The 22,241-nt window shown below is 38.9% G+C and overlaps 1 protein-coding gene across 2 annotated transcripts in view; it reads left to right on the forward strand.

Annotated features, from left to right (window-relative positions):
- LOC108708385 (cilia- and flagella-associated protein 47) overlaps positions 1-22,241 on the forward strand; it is a 221,168-nt gene that overhangs the window by 117,529 nt on the left and 81,398 nt on the right. For both annotated transcript variants that reach the window (XM_041582354.1, XM_041582355.1), the window contains exons 47-51: positions 762-958; positions 2,747-2,890; positions 4,265-4,438; positions 5,920-6,031; positions 8,174-8,293. In XM_041582354.1, coding sequence (XP_041438288.1) covers positions 762-958; positions 2,747-2,890; positions 4,265-4,438; positions 5,920-6,031; positions 8,174-8,293 — 747 coding nt within the window. The remainder of the gene's footprint in view (positions 1-761; positions 959-2,746; positions 2,891-4,264; positions 4,439-5,919; positions 6,032-8,173; positions 8,294-22,241) is intronic.

Raw genomic sequence — 22,241 nt, forward strand, 5'->3', positions numbered from 1 at the left:
TATAAAAAGGTTTAAGCATGTTCTAATTAAAAAGAACCCTTTTCCTTCTCAAAGTGCTTTAGACACTATAACAAAATTACCAAATTTTCAAAGATATTAGTACACTGTAACTCCATAGAATAGCAATTGAAGTCTAAACCCATGTAGGAAAAATACATGCCTGTTGCGTGCACATAAACATGAATGTTTGTACCTTTTATTGATGTAGCAATTGCTTATTAATTAGTGAATTTGGTCTAGAGTACAGAAGCAAATTAGACAGATATCAGGTTACTGACTTTTTGATGAAGGAAGATGATAATTATGTGCTGGTGTTCCTAAGTAACAACAAGCAAATCTCAAGTGACAATAATCAACTTTGACATCACAAATGTGCTAAGCCTTTTTTCCATGTGGGAACAAGATGCTGGCCAGTGAATAGGTTTACTTGTATCCGTGCAAAACATTGATATAGATGTGATGATTTCCATTTGCAAAATAACAAATCATTCTAAATCTATAAAATTCTATCTATTATTTTTTTTTCTTACCATGTTAGATCAACTTGCCATGTATGGAAGGTGACTTTCTGCTGAATAAATATATTTTCTATATACTTTCATTTTTGCTGCAGATAGAGATTTGACAATAAATATGAATAAGCAGGGAAATGTGTTTATTTTCAGAGTCATGTTGAAACCCTTTGCTCATCTCTGCCTTAGACCATGACTATTTATGCTAATCTTGTTTTTTATTATTCAATACTCAATGTTTTCTTCTAGATACAGAAAACAGAGGTTTGCTTCCACTACAGTTTAAACCCAGTGGACCTGGCCGTTATCCATGCCAGATTTTGCTGAGATCTTCTTATGATGCACGAGTATACATGATTGAATGTGTAGTCAACCCAGCCAGACCAGAAAGAGAACTGGAATTTATTACTCCTGCATGTGAAGCAGTAATTCAAGATATTCCTATAGTAAGTACTGGGCACAGCTGTTGAAGACAAGGCTTGTTTCTAAATGTGCCCTTTTCACTGGATTTCCCATGAGCTTTATATGTCTTCATTCTACCATACTTAATTTGTAAGATGTAATTATTTCAATGTATTCAAACCAAAGGTGTAATACATGAAATTATCCGGTCATGTCCAGTATATTTGTCTTTATTAATTATGAAAATCCATTTCCTTAAATGTGGTATACGGAGTCCAGTTTAGCGAGGAATGCACAGATCTATAGATTGGGGAGACAAAACAACTGCTCTCCAAGCGAATGGCTCAGCACAGGAGGGAAAACTCTACAGGGCAAAACTCAGCTGTCTTTCTACACTTAAAAGACAAGGGACACTCCTTTGAAGACAGCAAGGTCCAAATCTTGGATAAAGAAGACCGCTGGTTTGAACGAGGCGTGAAAGAGGCGATTCATGTCAAGGTGGAGAGACCATCTCTGAACAGAGGCGAGGGCCTTCGACACCACCTGTCTACATACAATGCTGTTCTAACATCTGTACCCCGGCGGATTCAGAACACTTCACACATCCATTCATGCAACTCTCACAAGTAACACCTGTATCTAGGAGTTGCATGACACATTGGATAATCCTATCACAGTAACTACACAGAATCAACACCTCTGTGAATTTCTTCAGATGTCATCTCTATGAAGAGTTACAATGTGCCATTGTAAATGGGTTAGTGGAAGAGTTTATATGATGAAAATTTCCCACACCAGTCAGTTGAACTGAAGAAGCTGCTTGGATGAGTAGTGAAACGTCTTCATTGATTACTCAGCAAGTCCAGTTGTTTTTAGATAAAACAGAACTATTGTGAAAATGAAAATTTAGTATAAAGCTTCAGCATACTGAAATAAGAAATTTTCTGAATATAATCAATTAAAACTTCTGTACCATTTCTGAAATTATCAGATAGTAAAGATAAACTATTATTTCAAAAATGACGCAGAAAATTTAATTGATTGTATTTATAAAGTTTCTTATTTTATTGTGATGAAGCTTATATTATATTTTCGTGATAGTTTAATAATCCTATGTCTTCAGATGCTAACTTTCAATTTGTACCTAGTTTTATTACAGTGCATACCTTTGCTTCTTCTATTTTTTTAGCAACTCCATCTAAGTTAATGGCTTGGGAGTGTCAATATTTTTGACTATGATTAAGGGTGTGCAAGGTGTCCTAAATACACGAGTTATCAGTAATGCTTTTCTTAATGTAACTGTTAAATATATATTAATAAAGATATACATTCACAGTTAGAAAAAAAGGTTGTGTAGATTGATTTGTGAGTTTATTTGTTCTGAGGGCTGGAAGTGACCTTTATGGGTCACTACAAGTAAAAGTGGAATACTGCTAAATCTTACCCAAATAGGCTTTGCTTACATTTCTTGTGCAATCCAGCCTCCGAGATACCTTGTTTCAATATATTACTCTTAAATACAATCATTGTCTTATGCAATATTAACTTTATTAGAAAACATTTACATTTGATGTCCCAAATGAAAATGACGAATCTTTGTGGGGGGCTTGGATGTTCTTAAAGTATAGTTCTACAATCATTGAATCTACAAAAATATAACAGATTAGTGCCACAAAAAATCATAAAGTCCAGGCTTCTCATTCTTATTATATATACTGAAGATTATATTGGGAATTTTAGAGCTCTGGTTTTATGTGCAAGCATGTTCATAGTTTTATGATTTACTTCAGTTTTTTTAGTAAATAAATAAAATTGTGTTCTCTGCACTACAGCAAAATTCAAGTAAGCAAGACTGGAAAATGAAAGTTGTATTGGAAGGGGACTACTTTTATGGGCCACCATTCCTATTTATACCTGCAGGGGAAACAGCTCAGTACTCTCTGACGTTTAAGCCAATTTCACAGTGTTTAAGTTTGGTAAGTGTGCTATAAACAATAATAATCTGATTTATATGATACTAAAACAGTGGACCAAACCTATACTGTATTGAGGAAGGAGTGCACATAAACAAATGAACCCTGTATAACGGTGTATGCCTTACAGCAGTATATACCATATTTGAATTGCTTGTGTTTAATAAACCTGGGTTATGGAGACAGGTATTTAGCGTTTATGGTTTTATGCTTTTGTTAATCATTTGTATTTTCTCCATCTTATTTTTAGTTTTTTGCTTTATTTATACGAAATAATTATGTTTTAGCATTCCTTCAGGCAGGCCATAGAATTGCATTTCTAAGAAAAATAGAAGACAAGGGGGTCTTTAAACAAATCCCAGAATGTCAGGAAAAGTAGTATTTTTTTTTAAGTTGTGCCCCTGGGAAAATATTAGGAAATTGCTAGGATTCCATTATTTTACAGCAATAGGTGTTAAAAATATTGCATCTTAAAGAGGAAACGTATTTTGTCTAATCTGGAAAGATGCCCTGAAAGGATGTGCTGGTTAAGAAAGTATCAGAGAGTTTATTGCATGGTCCTCTTATATACTGTATGTTTTCATATCTTCCCTTAAATGCCTTTTGCTCCAATGTAAGTACATTGTAATCCCAATTTGGCTTTGCCTCATGAATTAGATCTTCCATACCCTTTACCAGCATAGTCATGTCTTCTAATGACTTTCAGTAATATCTATTTTGAACACTGGAGACCACAACTTCACTGCATAATCCAGACTAAATCTTACAGATGTAGTGCTATTGGACTTGTATTTCAGTATTAACCTTCCTCCTAAGTCTTGATTTCTACAGTAAGGTCTTTATGGCCAACCAATAATTTGTAGCTCATAGAATCAATCATAGAACCAAAGTTACTGATTTTGGTTGTCTGTATTACATTGTAATGCAGGAATACTGGACCTACTTATTAAAACACCTTATTTGTTCTGCATTTTTTATTTTATTTTTTTGGAATAAAAGCAGTCTTACCCTGTTACCTGTCCATGAAAGTCATAGTGTTTTTTAATGGTAGAGTCATGAAATCTATTAAGCTGTTGGTCTGTATCGTCCTAAATTTAGCATTTGTACATATACTGTAGTACTTTGTAGAGTACTGTAGAATGTAAAAATAATATTTCTTACTGTAGAACATGCCAGATTTCAGATTTTTTAAAAAGATGGTGATTTAAATAGCTGGAAGCATTTTACCAACATTGTTATTAAAGGAAAGAAGTATTACAATATCACAGCAAAGGAATTTGTTTAAAAATATGTTTTTATCTGGCTAGGGACATTGTTTTAAAATCCCAGTAGAAATGTTTACAGCCTTATAGAATAACTATTTTCAATTTTTAACAGGGTAGACTACTGCTTCAGAATGAAACAGATGGAACGGAACATATATTTAGCCTTCGAGGCACTGGACAAGAATCCCTTGCATTAGACCATATCATAATAAATTGCCAAGTAAGGCAAATAGCACAGAAGGTACTTCTGGTACCTAATTACACAAACAACATATTGACATTCAACGTGAGTATTTGACATGTAAATTGTGCCTTTTGAATGTAAATTTTGTGTATGGCTATAATTAAAGAAAAGTTGGTTGTTGTATACCACAAAGAAAAGAGTGCGTTTCCCCTTGTTATTCATCTGTCTTTTTTTTATTATTCTTAACTTCTGTAACACTGACAGGGCCAGTCTTAGGCCAACTGAGTCTGTGCGTGGCTTGGGGGGTGGCTGACAAAATATCAAAGTTCTTGGGGCCACTGTGTGATATAAAATTTAGGGGCCCACAGTGTTATGATAATACATGATGGTCACAATGTGTCCTGAAATGCATGGGCTCTGGACTGCTCTAGATCAGATTCTAAAAGTCAAATCCACTTTTACTGACAATATGCTGACTGAAACAACTATTTCAGGGGTACATGGATGCAAGAATGAGACATGCACTTTCTGTGTGAGATATTTTATTCTACACAGAATAATACATATTAAACACTCAAGTAGTAGTAGAATTTCAGCAGATAAGACAGACTGTAAAAGAATGCTATCCATATAAAAAGTCTGTGAGTAAAGTCTGTACCATGTCTGAATTATAGCAATGGGTAGTACAGAAAGTTCAGTAGCTAGAAAAAAACAAATGTAGAGCCAATGTATAGTAGTGGATGCCAAAAGAGAATTAATTAAGGTGTGAAAGGGTATAAATATTAACAAGAGATATTCTAGTCTGTAGAGCTAAACAATGATGTATGGTCCAATGATATTCTGATGCTGTGGGACAAGCACTCATGTTAGTAGAAAAGGTACATAATGCCAGCTACTAGTACTGCAGCCAAACAATGAAGGATAAACAGCCAGCGACAGCCATATCTAGGAAAATTATAAACAATCAAAGATTTTGCTTTAGTTTACCTTTATGAACAAAACCAAACCTTTGGACAATGTTTATTTTACAGGTGATACTATCTATTTTACCCAGATATTTGCAAAATGCACCGTTAGCTTGTCAATTTTGACACACATATATGCTTTTAAGATTGCATTAAAAGGGACCTCTCACCTTAAGAAATAATTCCAAATCCTATTTTATGATGTTAGTCAAGCAAATATAACTTCACTTACACTTTAAAAATAATTTAAATCTTGATTTTTTTTTGTCTTGGAATTCGCAATCATTGCAAGTAGGCAGCAGTCATTTTGTTAACACTGTTATTAAGGCAAGCTTTGCATCATGCCAAAATATTTTTTATGTGCCAGAATGGGGCACCTGATGCCCATGCCCATGCAATGGCTAAGGCATAGAGGCCGGGCAGGCAATATATGATTGTCAGCTGAGACTTTTAAACACGTTTATAACAGGTATGGATGTTTTAATAAAAAAAAAGAATTTGTATTTCATGTTTAATTTAAAAAGGACTTTTATTAGGACTTTTATTATACAGATTTGTACATATGGGTGACAGTTCCCCTTTAAGCAGTTTAATAAAGCATACTTTTATATTTTGCAGGTGGCATCAGATATTTCTATTATTGGTGGAGCCCAAACCATAACTGTTAAACCTGGCACATCAGCTCCCTATACATTGAATGTATCTCCATGGAAACGTGGTTCATTCCAAGGTATTAAGCAAAACAACAACAAATATATTGAAATGCATTAGAGCTTATTTATATCCTGTGACTACTTAAAGCAGTAATAAAATAGGACACTTTTCAAACTGTAAATTGCAAAAGAAATGGACCTTTATTATAGCTTATTCCACATATGTTTTTATTTGCAACATTAAATGTGCATTGCCATGTCTATGTTCATTAACATTGTAAGAGTAAGGAATAAAATGTAATGAAGTGTAACAGCATGCCAGATTCATTAATTATTGACTGGTTTCCAAATATGCTCAGCATTTGCGACAATGCAGTTGTTACAGCCATGATATGCATGTGAGATTATATTTTTTACATTTACATAAAGCTGAATAAATCGTAAATTCAACTTTAGATCTTTTCAAGTAAGCCTTTCTAGAGATCAAATTATGGAATATCCAAAATTACCACTGTGGCTTTTATATAAAAACTGATTGTGATTTAGGCAAGTTAATGTAATGAAGAAACATACCAGCTGAGTCCTAGATTTCTTGGAAAGTGTTTAGCATTTCCTGTAGGTATCATCTGATTGCAGAAAATTCATTTTTGGAAAATAATTGGTGAAGACATATTAGTTTAGCGTATGCACTCTCTGCAGTAACAATGAAGCCCTCTTCACCCATGTACACAGGAAAAAGGTAAGTCTGTGAGGTGAGGGGGGCAGCATTGGGTAGGCTGTTTCAGGGCAACATGATTTAATTCACTGACAACATGCATAAAGTATTTGGAAACATGGTTTAGAAAATTTAGAGGCAAGGTGAAGTGAGTTTGGTCCATTTTGCAGATGTGAAGAAAATAGAAGGAACACAGTTTTGTGCACACTTGAAGACACAAACTTGGCGTTTATACAGTATATGCCAGTTTATTGTTGCAAGTCCCTTCCTTGGTCTACCTTAGTCTCAGGGGTTAAACATGGTATGCAAGCTCTGTGGGACAATGAATTGCTGGCTGTTCCTTGAAATTTTATGTACAAGATTCCAAATAATTAGGAATAATATTCCAGACGTATAGTCCATAGCTCTATGTCATATGCTATATGATACATGCACAAAATGTTGATTGGAAACGATTCAGATTTAGATAGTAAGGGGAAAGCTCCACAACCAAAATTAAATATTCAGCTCTGGTATGCATAACTGTAGTTCAATGGCAGTGTCAGGAACTCTTACCCTGGTGGTCTAGTGGTGCGGCGGGGATGCCCGCCGCGCCGCTCCTCCTGCCGGCTTCCTTCCTAGTGGCGCATTCTCGCCATTTAAAGGCGCAGGCGCGCTGACGTCATACGTCAGCGCGCAATGGCGCCCAATTCAAATATTTAAAGGGGTATTTGTTAATCTAATGTTGCCCGTGATAGGTTTTGTTCCTTTTTTTCCGAGGGCTCCTCCCGAGGCCCAAAGGCGGTCACACTACTGGCGAAGCACGAGCCAAGACCAGGGTGCTTGGTGTTTGTTCTGGTGTTGGGTGCCGACCGTTACAGGCAGCATGCTGCAGTGTCCTGAAAATTATTATATTACTGCAAGGGACCTTTAACAAAAAAAACTGTTTAAGGGGGTAACTGATCCAATGGCTTTTATTTTAAGTTAAATCTGGAATTAAAGCTTGCAGTTTTATGATTATGTTTTTTGTGTTCTCCAGAAAAATAGGTTCTTATGTAGCTACTGTTTTATATGCTTCAGTGCACAGAAACATTCAAACTATAATGAATTTTTCCTTATTTTTGTTGTAGCCTTCGATACATAATTCTTTGATATAGCAATATGGTATCCCATTATGCCTCCCTAGTTTATAAGCTCACAAAAGTGAATTACTGTGTTACTAAAGCAATTTCCTTAATTACCATGTATCTGCTTTCGAAATAATGTATTTTTCAAGTGACACATTTTTTCTTACTTTCTACTGCTAAGGCATTTTAAGTTTAAGATTTTAATTCTTGTAGAACACATTGTGATTTCTGGCAGCTCTATACTGTACCATTAAATTAGAGCACTGACACCTGCGTATCATGTGTAATTTTCCTGTGTGTTAGTTCACAGTTAATGTGCCATTAATCCAGCAGTCTGGAAATTCCTTTCTAAAACTAATGTAACCAATAATGAAGCATCTGGTACCTTAATTTCTTAGGAGTAATTTCATTTGTTGCGGACGATGGAGAAGAACAACACTTTCAACATGGCATCTCAACAGGGTGTACAGATGATGAACGATTTCTGGTAATGGACACTGCCAAAACAGCAAAAAAAGGTAAGTGTAACAAAAGTTATCTGTGCATTTACCATGTGTGATGACTTTAAACTGGTGTCTTCAAATATGTTCACCATAGGACCATAAAATGTGTAATATTGCATCTTCATGTGTATGGCATGAACATTCAAATAATCAGGAAACTGGATCACAATAGTATTTGTAATTTTTAGACTGTACTATACAGGACATAAGCTAATTACTATTATAGTGTACAACATCAATTAGATCAATTAAAGAAAAAATCTTGTTTTGCCTGTATATAATATCTTTGGATATGTTAGAACTCATCTAAAGTGCATAATAAGTGGAGAAATTAAGAAAACTTTCTCCAAATCAATAATACTTGTCTCTGCACTGGTAATAAAATGTATCTACCTTCCAAGGATCAAATATGGAGTAGTTTTAATTTCCCTGTTTGTCCTGTTTAGCTTAAATAAATAAAAACAATAAATAGAGGACATGTGAGACGGGAAGGAGGTAGAGGAAAATCTGACATCTTGTCAAGGCAGAAAGGGCATTCATTTTGTTGAGAGGGAAGTGAGTGTCCCCATCTCTTCATTGCGACCCCCCCAAAGCCGCGCCTAGCCCTGTGAACCTTCGTTAACCTGACCCTCTGACACTGCTAAATGATCTTCTATGTTGTTTCAGTGACGCTGGGCTGGGTTCGGGCGATCTTTCCATAGGCTGATAAATGAAAACAGGACTTCAGCCTATGGAAGGATCGCTCCGCCCCCAGGACAGCGTCACTGAAGCAATGCAGAAGATCTGTTAGCTGTGTCGGGTTAACGAAGGTTTGTGGGGCTTGGGGGGGCTTTTAGTGGAAACTATTCGGCATGCAGCAGCTCCTAGATATGGACACGTTTCTATGATTTTTATACGAACATGTCGGTATCACTTTAAGTTTACAAGATGTTAAGCATGATTCAGGCTTGGGAATTGTGGGAGGGGAAGATAATGTCACAGCTTAGTGTGTAGGTTCCTGGCAATGAAAATATTTTGTAGAATGCAATTGACATCCAGGTTGGGCATTCTATTGTTATTTGCTCTGAGGACCTTTAGTACAAATAGCCTTTGGGAGGTGGTTTAGTATTTTTACAGACATTATTCATGAAAACCCTGCATACCCACTATGCTGGAGGAGTTAAAACTATTTGTGGCTGCTACAGTTATTGTGTACCTATGTTGAGACATTGCCAAGGATTAATGGGTTAGCTCACAATAACATGGTAATTAAGCATTTTATTTGTTGGCTTATTGTATCTGTTTATAAATATCTTGAGACTGCAGTTATTTCAATACATCTGTTGCGAGAATAATATTCCATCAAAATTTTAAATAGTTTGCTACAACCTGTTCCCAGGTTGCTTATTGTAATGGAAATCGGTGATTCTTCCCAAGATGGCGTCCAAGATGGCGACCGCCTGGATCCTGCTGGGCACAACATTATGACGTCAGCGTCTTCCCGCTCCCGGATTGGTCGCCGGCGTCGGAACGGACGCCGGCGTCAGAATGTGCGCCGGCGTCAGGACGTCGGCGTCAGTGCGTCCGCGTCCGCATCATGACGTCAGGGCGTCCAAATTTGGCGCCAAACCCAGGCCTATTTAAAGCAACTTCAGACTGTCCTCAATGCCCAATTATAGGTTTTCACTTGCTGATTCCTGGGTGTGCTTCCTGTTGAATATCTTGTGTACCGACCTTGCTTGAACCCTCGTATTTGAACCTTGTCTGCCTGAACTGATTCTACTGCCTGTTTACGACTATTCTATTGCCTACTCCCTTTGTACTGCGAACTCGGACTTTTGCTACCTCCTCCTTGGTCCTTACTACCTCAGGGCCCTCGGGCCTTACATTATAATTGGGCCATGGACCCTTCTGAGGAGCCTCAAGTTCCTACGGATGTCGGCAGAGCCGTTTGTGGTTTGGCTTCCCGAATGCAGACCTACGAAGCCCAACAAACCCACTTCGGCCAGGCACTAGAAGCAATCCTGGAAAAATTGTCTGCCTTGTCTCCAGCGGTTTCGGCTCGTCCACCTGTTCCAGCTACCCCGCTCCAGATTTCCGAACCTCACATCCCTGCACCTCCTCTGTACAGTGGTGATCCGGAATCATGCCGTGGTTTCATTAATCAGTGTGAGATCCAGTTCACCCTGCTTCCTGGTCAGTTTGTCTCGGAGCGAGCAAAGGTGGGCTATATCATCACCCGCCTGCAAGGGAAAGCTCTGGAGTGGGCTTCTCCTCTCTGGGAGAAGGAGGATCCGGTCATTGACGATGCCAAGGCCTTCATCCGTGATCTTTGCACGGTGTTCGACGCCCCTGGTCGTTCCACTTCTGCTTCTGCTCGCTTGTTCCAGTTACAGCAAGGCACTCGTACAGTCCCTGAGTATGCTATTGAATTTCGTACCCTGGTGGCTGAAACTTCGTGGAACAACGATAGCTATCATGCTGCCTTCTATAATGGTCTGGCAATGCGCATAAAGGACGATCTGGTGTCCCGTGAAATGCCTCCACGCTGGGAAGACCTTGTTGCCCTGGCAGTGAAAGTGGATACCCGGCAAAGGGAGCATCAAGTTGATCGTGAACGGGCAAGGAAATTCCAGAGATTTCAACCAGTACTGGCTCCCCGCTTCCAGAGACCATTTCTTCCCAGTTTGGCTTCGCATCCTATTCCTCCTTCTTCTTCTGCGGCTCCTGCAAGTTCTTCTTCTCCGGCTGAAGAGCCGATGCAGATAGGACGGGCTCGCCTTTCCGAACAGGAGAAGCTTCGGAGAAGGGCTGCTGGTCTTTGCCTTTATTGTGGGGGCAAGGCCCACTTTGCCTATGAATGCCCTGTGAAGCCGGGAAACGCCAACACCTAGGTAGGTTTGGGGAGACCTACCTGGGTGGAATTGGTCCTTCTCCCCATTCTTCTACACTACGTTTTCTTCTTCCTGTACAGATCCAGTTTGGAACCCAAAAGATTTCCTCTCAAGCTTTTCTCGATTCTGGCGCAGCAGGGAATTTTATGGACAGAGAGTTTGCTGGAAGACATTCCATCCCTCTTCAACCCTTGGCTGTTCCCCTTCGAGTCCTAGCCATAGATGATCGTCCATTATCCTCTGCTGTTATTTCACAGTCAACCCTGGAACTTTCTTTCACTGTGGGAATGATGCATCTTGAAAGACTGTCCTTCCTCTTAATTGACTGCCCTTCAACTCCCATTGTGCTTGGTCTACCCTGGCTGAGTGTTCACAATCCAGTCATTGATTGGTCCTCAGCTCAGATCTCCCGATGGAGTTCTTTTTGCCAACAGAACTGTCTGCCTGTCAAATCTATTATCAAAGTTTCTTCTGTAACCCCGAATTCTTCTTTACCTCCAGTTTACCAAGCCTTCTCTGACGTTTTCAATAAAAAGTCTGCTGAAACCTTACCCCCTCATCGTCCCTATGATTGTCCTGTTGAACTGCTTCCTGGGTCCATGCCTCCTAGGGGCCGCACCTACCCGCTTTCGCCTACCGAAACCTCTGCTATGAAGGAATACATCCAGGAGAATCTTCAAAGGGGTTTTATTCGTCCTTCCTCCTCTCCGGCCGGGGTTGGATTCTTCTTTGTGGAAAAGAAGGACGGCGGTTTGCGGCCCTGCATTGACTACAGGGGTCTGAACAAAATCACGGTGAAAAACCGTTACCCTCTTCCTCTCATCTCTGAATTGTTTGACCAGCTCAAGGGTGCAAGTCTCTTCACCAAATTAGACCTGCGTGGGGCCTACAATCTTATCTGGATCAGAGAAGGAGACGAATGGAAGACCGCATTCAATACTCGTGACGGGCATTATGAGTATTTGGTTATGCCCTTCGGCCTTTGCAATGCTCCTGCGGTCTTTCAAGAATTCGTTAATGATATCTTCCGGGATCTGCTGGGGCGATTTGTAGTCGTTTATTTGTACGATATTCTTATTTTTTCCAAAAACCTCCAAGAACATCGTCTTCAGGTTCTAGAAGTCCTTTCTCGGCTACGAAACAACAATCTGTTTGCCAAGTTGGAGAAATGTTCCTTTGAAGTATCATCCATTTCCTTCCTTGGATACATCATTTCCCAACAAGGCTTTAAGATGGATCCAACCAAGGTTTCGGCAATTCAAGACTGGCCTCTTCCCACCAGTGTCAAGGCTATTCAAAGATTCATCGGCTTTGCGAACTATTATAGACAGTTCATTAAAGGTTTTTCTTCCAAGATTGCTCCAATTCTTGTTCTCATACGTAAAGGGGGTAAACCTCAACATTGGTCTCCCCTAGCCTTAGAAGCCTTCAAGACTCTTAAGGAATCCTTTTCGTCTGCCCCAATCCTTAGGCACCCCGAACATCTCCAACCTTTCTTCATCGAAGTAGATGCCTCGGATATCGGAGCAGGAGCAATATTATCCCAAAGATCCTCTTCTGATGGGAAACTTCATCCGTGTGCCTTCTTTTCCAAAAAGTTTTCCTCCTCTGAAAGAAATTATGACGTAGGGAACCGTGAGTTACTGGCTGTCAAACTTGCTCTAGAAGAGTGGAGACATTTACTTGAAGGGTCATCGGTCCCTGTAACTATCTTCACCGACCACAAAAACCTAGAGTATATCCAGACCCTTAAGCGCCTCAATCCCCGACAAGCCAGATGGGCACTGTTCTTCTCATGTTTTAACTTCATCTTAACTTTTCGCCCTGGTTCAAGGAACAAGAAAGCGGATGCCCTTTCCAGAAGTTTTTTACCTGAAGATCCCATCTCTGAAGACTCTGAACCCATTGTGCCTCCCACAAAGATCATTGCCGCCCTGTTTCCTTCCATTGCTTCTCATCTTCTGTCTAGTCAATCTTCTGCTCCTGTGGAAACTCCTGTAGGCGTAGCCTTTGTTCCTCCTGAGCTTCGTCAATCCATTCTGGTCCAATCCCACAATTCAAAGCAGGCCGGTCATCCTGGAGTAAAGAAAACAATTGAACTTTTATCTCGTCTTGTCTGGTGGCCTTCGTTAAGAAAAGATGTTAAAGACTTTGTTTCTTCTTGCTCCACTTGTGCTGTATCCAAGTCTGGACATTCTCCTCCTAAAGGCCTACTTTTACCTTTGCCTGTTCCCTCCCGCCCTTGGACCCATTTGGCAATGGATTTCATTGTGGATCTTCCTCCTTCCTCTGGCTACACTGTCATATGGGTGGTGATTGACAGATTTAGTAAGATGGCACACTTCATCCCTCTTCGGAAACTTCCTTCAGCTCCAGAACTTTCTTCATTATTTATTAAACATATTTTTCATGGTTTTCCTGCTGAGATTGTCTCTGACCGTGGATCCCAATTTGTTTCGAAGTTTTGGAGGTCCCTTTGTAAAGCCCTTAATATCTCTCTTCAGTTTTCTTCTTCTTACCATCCCCAGTCTAATGGAGCAGCAGAAAGAGTTAACCAGGCCCTTGAACAATTCCTCCGGTGTCATGTATCCCTGTGTCAGGATGATTGGGCTGACCTTCTTCCTTGGGCCGAGTTTGCACATAATAATGCCCTGCACTCTTCTTCTGAAAAGTCTCCTTTTTTTTGTGTTTATGGTCTTAATCCCTTGGCTTTTCCGCAGGATCTTCTACTCACTAATGTTCCTGCGCCAACGATCAAGCTGCCCACATGTTGGCCATCTGGCAGGCTACTGCTGTCAACTTAGAGAAGAGTTCCCTTACACAGAAGAGGTTTGCTGACAAGAGAAGAGTTTCTTCCCCTCTGTATGTTCCCGGTGACAAGGTCTGGCTGTCCACTCGCAATATTCGCCTCAAAGTTCCTTCACCTAAACTTGGTCCTAAGTTTATTGGTCCCTTCCCTATCACCGAAATCATCAATCCTGTGGCGGTGCGGTTGCAACTTCCTCCTGAGATGCGGATCCCTAATGCCTTTCATGTTTCTTTGCTCAAACCTGCAGTTTCTTCTTCTTCCCCAGCTCCTGTCATCGTGGATGGGCATCGTGAGTTTGAAGTAAAAAAGATTTTGGACTCTCGGATTTCTAGAGGCAACCTGCAGTACCTCATTGAATGGAAGGGATTCGGTCCTGAAGAGTGCTCATGGGTAAAAGGTTCCGATGTCCATGCTCCTCGCTTGGTCCAAAAATTCCATCGACTATTCCCTTCCAACCCAGGTGGTCCTGAGGCCCCCCCTAAGGAGGGGGGTACTGTAATGGAAATCGGTGATTCTTCCCAAGATGGCGTCCAAGATGGCGACCGCCTGGATCCTGCTGGGTACAACATTATGACGTCAGCGTCTTCCCGCTCCCGGATTGGTCGCCGGCGTCGGAACGGACGCCGGCGTCAGAATGTGCGCCGGCGTCAGGACGTCGGCGTCAGTGCGTCGGCGTCTGCGTCATGACGTCAGGGCGTCCAAATTTGGCGCCAAACCCAGGCCTATTTAAAGCAACTTCAGACTGTCCTCAATGCCCAATTATAGGTTTTCACTTGCTGATTCCTGGGTGTGCTTCCTGTTGAATATCTTGTGTACCGACCTTGCTTGAACCCTCGTATTTGAACCTCGTCTGCCTGAACTGATTCTACTGCCTGTTTACGACTATTCTATTGCCTACTCCCTTTGTACTGCGAACTCGGACTTTTGCTACCTCCTCCTTGGTCCTTACTACCTCAGGGCCCTCGGGCCTTACACTTATAAAGCTTGGGTGTCAGGTATTATTCACATGGAGCCGGCTCATAGCTATATGTGGCCATATGCTGACTGATACTCTCTGGTATCTGGCTGATTGACCTGTGGGCCGAATGGACAGATACTGTACAAGTGACGTCTGTTCATTTCCACACTTGTGGAATGTCAATGTACATTCACTTGTTGATGTTGTGCTTTGGTCAAAAAAAAACCTTAAGTGATCACCTAACCTGGCATGTATGTCCAGATGGTCAAAATTGGCTAGGACAGGCATGGCCAACTTAACGCCATCGCTGGAATCCATTGCATTAATGTAAGTGTGCTAGCAGGGTAGGGCGGTACTCCAATGTGCTTTGTGCTGTAATGTCAATTTAAAAGTTGATTCACATTATATTTTCAAAAGCTGTTTTTGGGTGGACATCCGTTTTGATTTTAAAATCTGTTGTATAGCCTTTTTAAATATTTTACATAATCTAATAAAGAGAATCAGTTGCAGAGGTCATGCTAAATTTATGATTGAATTATTGAAGTATATATCCTATCCTTTATTTTCTCATGCTTTATTATTGTGTTGCCATATTGATTATATTTCTCATTGAAATGCAGTATCAGTAAAGTGGCAGCTGTTCCTGTAATGTTGTAATATGTAACATTCAGGGAAATGGTATGTTATTGGCAAAAGAGGTCATTTACTGCAATCCCGGCAGAAGTGCAAGAGTGTGCACCATAGCGATCATGCAGAAGCCTCTCTTGGAGCACAAAGACCTGCAGCAATTGTTTTATTCTGGAAGACAGGGTGTAAACTGCACTGTGCACCTTCCATGCTGTAAATAAGCCCTACAATGTTTATAGCATTCTAAATAAATTTTATTACAGACATTTTTTCCATGGTACTTCTGCACAGGATATTCAGGTTTATAGTTTATATATCCTTCTTCTAATCATTTATAGTAACTGTTATCTATTTCCCAATAGATTTTATTCTGTGAAAGCATTCATATCAAGATCCAGATGGAATCACTTGACATTCCATTAACAATTTATCTGTGCTTTCTGGCTACATTTAATGGCATGAATTATCTCCAATTCAAGTCAACTAAAGACATTCCCGATACTCTGCACATCTCTTTATTTCACTTATCTGTCCCAAAGTTAATCTCTTTTCTCAGATGCAAGCAATATGTGCAGGCCAGCATCCATAGCTATTTAAGTGGCACTTGCCTAAACTCAAAGTTAGTTATTTCTGGTCTTTTCCTGATGACATCATATCTGGGGACAAGGCCAGCACTCAGTAAAGGGAAAAGCAAACTGTTTGTATCCATCTTTCACATAGACTTACAAAAAGAGCTTTATATAGTGTTATTAACAAAAGTAAAGGTCTCTATAACTATGGAGCCCATTAACGGACCAACTTCAACATAAATCCAGAAGCAGTATTATCATAATTTTAATTGCCCTCTCATTAAATTCAAACTTAAAAGCAGACAAAAAAATTTGACTTGAAAAACATTTATTTTATTTCATTGCTTTTCCAAATTTGATGTCATCACTTTTTGCATTACAACTTGGGGCACTTGATGAAGCATCATTATCCCCTAAAACATTTCTTGGGGTCTCTATTAAATGAGTAAAAAGCAGTGGGAGTGCTTTATTAGAGAGTTTGTAAACCTGTATTGCTAAAAGCAAGAGCAGCAGGGGGTCATTTGTTAAATATCTCATAATAATGAAATACAGGTATGGGACCTTTAATCCAGAATGCTTGGGGGCTGTGGTTTTACAGATAACATATCTTTCTGTAATTTGGATCTTCATACCTTAATTCTGCTAGAAAATCATGTAAAAATGAAATAAACCCAATAGGCTGGCTTTGCCTCCGTTAAGGAATAATTATAGTTTGGATCAATACAAGGTGCTGTTTTATTGTTTCCAGAGAAAAAGGAAATAATGTATAAACATTTGGATTATTTGGATAAAATGGAATCTATGTGAGATGACCTTTCTGTAATTAAAGTTTCCAGGATAACGGATCCCATACCTGTACTACATATGTAGGAATTTGGCAGAATGCATTGAAGCGTGCCCAGCACCTGTACCAGGTGCTAGGCATGCTGAGAAAACTGTCATTTATAAATCTGCCGGTATTTTTTCTTATTTCAAACTCCTTTAATGGAAGCAAAAGGCTTGCATGCATTGAATTAACAATGGTATCTACCCTGCACATCTACTAACACTATGGGGGTTATTTATCAAAGGTTAAGTGTTAGAGTTTTTTTTACTTCAAATGAACTCGAGACTCGAATGTTCAGTATCTTACTTAAGAAAAAACTTGAATGTGAAAAACTTGATTCTGCGAGTTTGAGTCCCACAACCCAAAAATTTAAACTGATTGAGTTTTCGTTAAAAAAAATTCCTCATATCGCTCGAGTCATTTGACTTTTCAGGCAAAACCCTCCAAAATAAACTCAAACATCAAGCAGGCTGTTAACCTCTTCAAATGGCTTAAAGGACCTCTGCCATTGACTTCTACATGTATTTTTTTTTTTAAAAAATTAAAGTTTTTATTTCTAACCTGAAAATGTGAGTGTTCACCAAAAAAATACAAATAGAAAACTCCAATGTTTGTGGAAAAAAACAACTTGAATCTTAATAAATCTGCCCCTGTGTATTACAGGTGGAATGTTATGGGTGTCTTTTTATGTTCTTTTTCTTTTCTACAAGCTCACATCTATCATAAATAATAAAATTTGCTTCCTGAGTTGTGCTTGGTTCTGGTTAGGGAATAATGTTTATTATGGAGGTGGTGACACAGTTTTAGGCTGAAACATGTATTTACAAAGGCAAATCACTTACTTGAACATGCCAGCCTCTTAAGTGAGCTACTTCACATAAGCTCTGTTCTGCATTGAGAAGGTAATGGTATGCTGTCTGTCCGACACAATTTACAGTGCTCAAAGTCTTTTTATGGTGATGTTTCTTTTCTAGATGGGAACTAGCAGGAATTTGCAACCAGCCATGTCATTGCTCGCTCTATAACATTCCTCTTTTCTTTAGTTTAGTTTGTTTTGTTTCTTTTTAATAATGTATCACTGGCATAAATATATTCTACATGCATTTAGATTTGATAGTTCTGGGGGGATGCTATCTAAGTGAAATGACTGCTCCAAGCTGCTCAACAGATTAGATTTCTTTTTTTTCTAATTACTTGTCCCTATTTCCCTTCCTTTAATTAGCTGTTAACCTGCTACACAGATGCTCTTTAGTGATCTGCCTGTGGTTAGCTCTGAGATTAAATTTTTTATATTAAAAGTCGACTGTTAAGTGTCGACATTTCCTGTAATGGAGCAATTCCATTCTGCAATGAAATCTAGTCCAATACCAATACAATATATACCAGGAAGTGCAGACACTGGTCTATGATGGCAAATTACGTTGAGTCATTATGCCAGTGAATTGAGTTATTATGCTAGTTAACATTGGTACATTGTTTACCCTTATCTCAGTAGGAAGCCTAGTTTACATCCTATAATAAATTCCTATTATGCCAAAAACTTGCATCCTTAAAACTCAATTTAATAGAACTGAAAGTTCATTATATGATATTTTACTTATATCCAGTCTGTGGCTTGTTGGGTACTTCCATATACATTGTACCACATACCTGAACAATGTGTAATAATTTCTTCTATTTTATATGCCAAGTGAATCCTCATTTACTGCAAATTCTTTGTTGCTCTGGACACTTTTTTTTAATTCTTACAAGCCTTACTGGCTGTCTATGCAAGTGCTTAAAGGAGAAGGAAAGGTTAAAATTAAGTAAGCCTTATCAGAAAGGTCCATCTAAATATACCAGTAAACCCTCAAAGTAGTTCTGCTCTGAGTCCTCTGTCAAAAGAAACACTGCATTTCTTTCCTTCTATTGTGTACACATTGGCTTCTGTATTAGACTTCCTGCCTTCAGCTTAAACCTCCTTGCCCCGGGTGTGAGCATGCTCAGTTTGCTCCTCTTCCTCCCCCCTCCCTTCTCTTCTGTAATCTGAGCCCAGAGCTATTAGTGAGCGGAGAGATTTAGGCAGGAAGTGATGTTACACCAAGCTAATACTGCAGCTGCTATCCTAAACAAACAGAGACCTTATAAAGCTTTTTATTCAGGTATGGTAAAACATTCTACAGATAAATATAGTGTTATAACACTGGAGGAAGTCAAAGTGGTGATTGAGTCTCCCCACAGGCAAGGCAACTGGCCCAGATGGTCTTCCGTGGAGTTCTATAAGCACCACAAGACATTGGTGGCTGCTCACAGCATTGTTTAATGATATAACCCTGAGGGGTGTAGTGCCCATGTCCCAAGCATATATCTCTGTATTACCAAAAAAAGGGAAAGATCTGCAGAAATGTGCCTCCATTAGGCCGATCTCATTCAAAAATAGTGATGGGCGAATTTGGAGCATTTCACTTTGCCGAAAAATTCACAAATTTCCCACGAAATTTGCGAAACGGTGAAAAATTTGCAAAATGTCGCCGGCATCTCGTTTTTGACACCAGCGTCTGATTTTTAACGCCTGCGCAAATTCGCTTGCGCCACGTGCTGGCTACAGCAATATCAGCTAGGGATACGTTGATACAACTAAAATTTATACATCGCTCCTATTTCACACCGGAGCGTCTTCATTATATGGATCCCACTAGAGATCAGCACTGCACTAGAGATCCGCACTGCACTGTGTTCCATATGGTTTGGAAGTGCCCCAAATTGACTCGCTATTGGATGGACATTTTTTCCTTTATTTCCAAAGTATTGGTCTTACCCATACAGCCTGACCCCAGCTTGGCACTGTTAGGACACACAGGTGGGGTGATGGACTCCGTAGAAAGCAGAACTTTGCTCCAATTGCTTATGTTCTATGCAAGCAAGTTAATTGTCCTCCGGTGGAATAGGCTGGCTACGCCTAAAGCTCCCCATAGACGCGACGATTCTTCTTGCCGAACGACCAATTTTAGGGAAGCCCGACCAATCCTTCTAAATTATCGTGCGGTTAGTGGGATTCAAACGATCGTACATCTTATGATTTTTCGGCCGACATCTGTTAGGAAATTGATCGGCCAGTACAATCTATCTATGTTTGCAGGGCCAAGCAGGCAGCTCCATTTTGTTTTCCTGGCAAATTGGCCTTTTTAATTGATGGTAAATTCGTACGATCGTAGGATCGTTCTAAAAAGATCGTGGTCTCATGATCAGGATCTGATCTTTTTTTAAAAAAACATCTATGGCCAGCTTTAGATGGAGGAGTGGAAGGAATTGGTTAAGAAAGCCCTACCGTGCTACAAAGCGGTATATATGTCTAGAGGATGTACGGATAAGTTTATAGCTATTTGGATGGTGTGGGTTTTGAACTATAATACAAACAGCCCGAATGTGTTCTGAATGTCTGCCTCTAATTATAGGACTTTTGACAGGTCGGATGCTTATCCCCTCCTCACCCCTCACTTCTCTTGCTCTCTTCCTTTCTCTTCTCTTCCCTTCTTTTCTTTATTTTTTTCTTCTTTAACCTCTTCTCACTGGGTCTCACTTCTCTTTATGATTTTCCTTTAATTTATTTTATTTATTTTTGTCTTGCTATAATTTTTGTTATGTTTGTAAGAAAATTCAATAAAAACATCTTTTTAAAAAAAATATAGTGTTATAGCTTGCACTATTGCAGCAAATCTTTTGGCAATAAAATGCCTCCGTAGCTTTCATTTTCCTTTATGATTTACACATGGATTATATGCTGCCAAATAGAAATATGGAAGCAATATACCATGCTTAGAGCAGGAGGTGGATGGAACCTGTAAACACCCGGTTGAATAGAAATAATTTAATGGATCATTTAATACTAAATAATTGTGCCTTGTTTCCATTTTCTGACTAGCTTGCACCCTCTTTTCACATCACTACCATCCTTTCTACTTTCATAATGTCATATGGGCAATTCACAGTAGGTTGAATTCTCTTTTCTAAACAAAGAAGAACATTTCACTGTGTGTTTATTGATTTCTAAACTGATAAACTAAATGAATCATTTGTAGAATTAAAACAATGTAATTTATTTTGTTATGCATTGTTATATTCATTCAGATTAAAAAATATTTGTGAACCTAAATAAATTTATAAAATATACTGTAGTATTTGTATGCTAATACTGGTCATATATTTAGTATTTTTGTTGCAAATTAGTTTGATTGTATTAATGGCCTGCTTCTCTTAAATTTATTTGGAAACCCGATATCTTTTAAAAACGTAATAAAACTGTACCTTGTACTTGATCCAAACTAAGATATAATTAATCCTTATTGGAAGCAAAACCAGCCTATTAGGTTTATTTAACGTTTGCATGATTTTCTAGTAGACTTAAAAGGTATGGAGATTCAAATTATGGAAAGATCCGTAATCCAGAAAACCCCAGGTCCCAAGCATTCTGGATAACAGGTCCCATACCTGTAGTAATAAATATAACACGGGACATAAGTGTAGACACTCAAACATAATGTACTCCGCATAGCTGATGCTTAATGAAAAAAAATGTGCTCAGTTTTTATTCATAAATAATATTGTACTGTTTTTCAGTACTTGATGACTACATATTATTAAAATTATCAAGACATGATCAGAGTTAGTAGAATAAGTATAGGATCGGTATCACACTAAAAAATTGAGTTCTAGTATGTGACAGACAGGAAAGCCAGCTGCTAACACCATTATTGCTTATTCGGAGAAGTGCCAGAACAATTACAAGGGTCAGAGAAGTTCAGCTTTGTCCAAAACAAGCTTCTTCTGGTGAAAATTGAATCTTGTTAGTAGAGCTTGACAGTCGTGTTTCAACAGCTGTATTGTATGCCATTTGTAAAATGAATTTCTCTTTAAACTTATTACCTTAAAGTAATTTATAATAGACTGTGATCACACTTATAACATGTTAGTTTAAGAGCATAATTACAAATCTGTGTTATTATTGTACATTTTAGTCATAACCCATTACAGATTAACATTTCTCAATGAACCAAAAAAAAATGCAAAAACCAGAATAAATGAGCAAAAATCAGTAAATGGTTCTGCTCAGATGCTTCCCACTCCCACAGTCTGCCTCTGTTGAATAATTAAGTATGGCTTTCTGGTATAATCTTGCAATTGTATGGTGAAAAAAGTGCCTCCTATAAACATGCTAGAGAGTCAGACTGCTCAGGAAGATGCAATTATTTGCTCAACTACTGTTTGACATTGTCATGGACAGGCACTTTTACTAAGGGGGTTATTTATCAGGTCAAGTTTGTG

This window comes from Xenopus laevis, chromosome 2L, assembly GCF_017654675.1.
Source record: "Xenopus laevis strain J_2021 chromosome 2L, Xenopus_laevis_v10.1, whole genome shotgun sequence".
NCBI lineage: Eukaryota > Metazoa > Chordata > Amphibia > Anura > Pipidae > Xenopus > Xenopus laevis.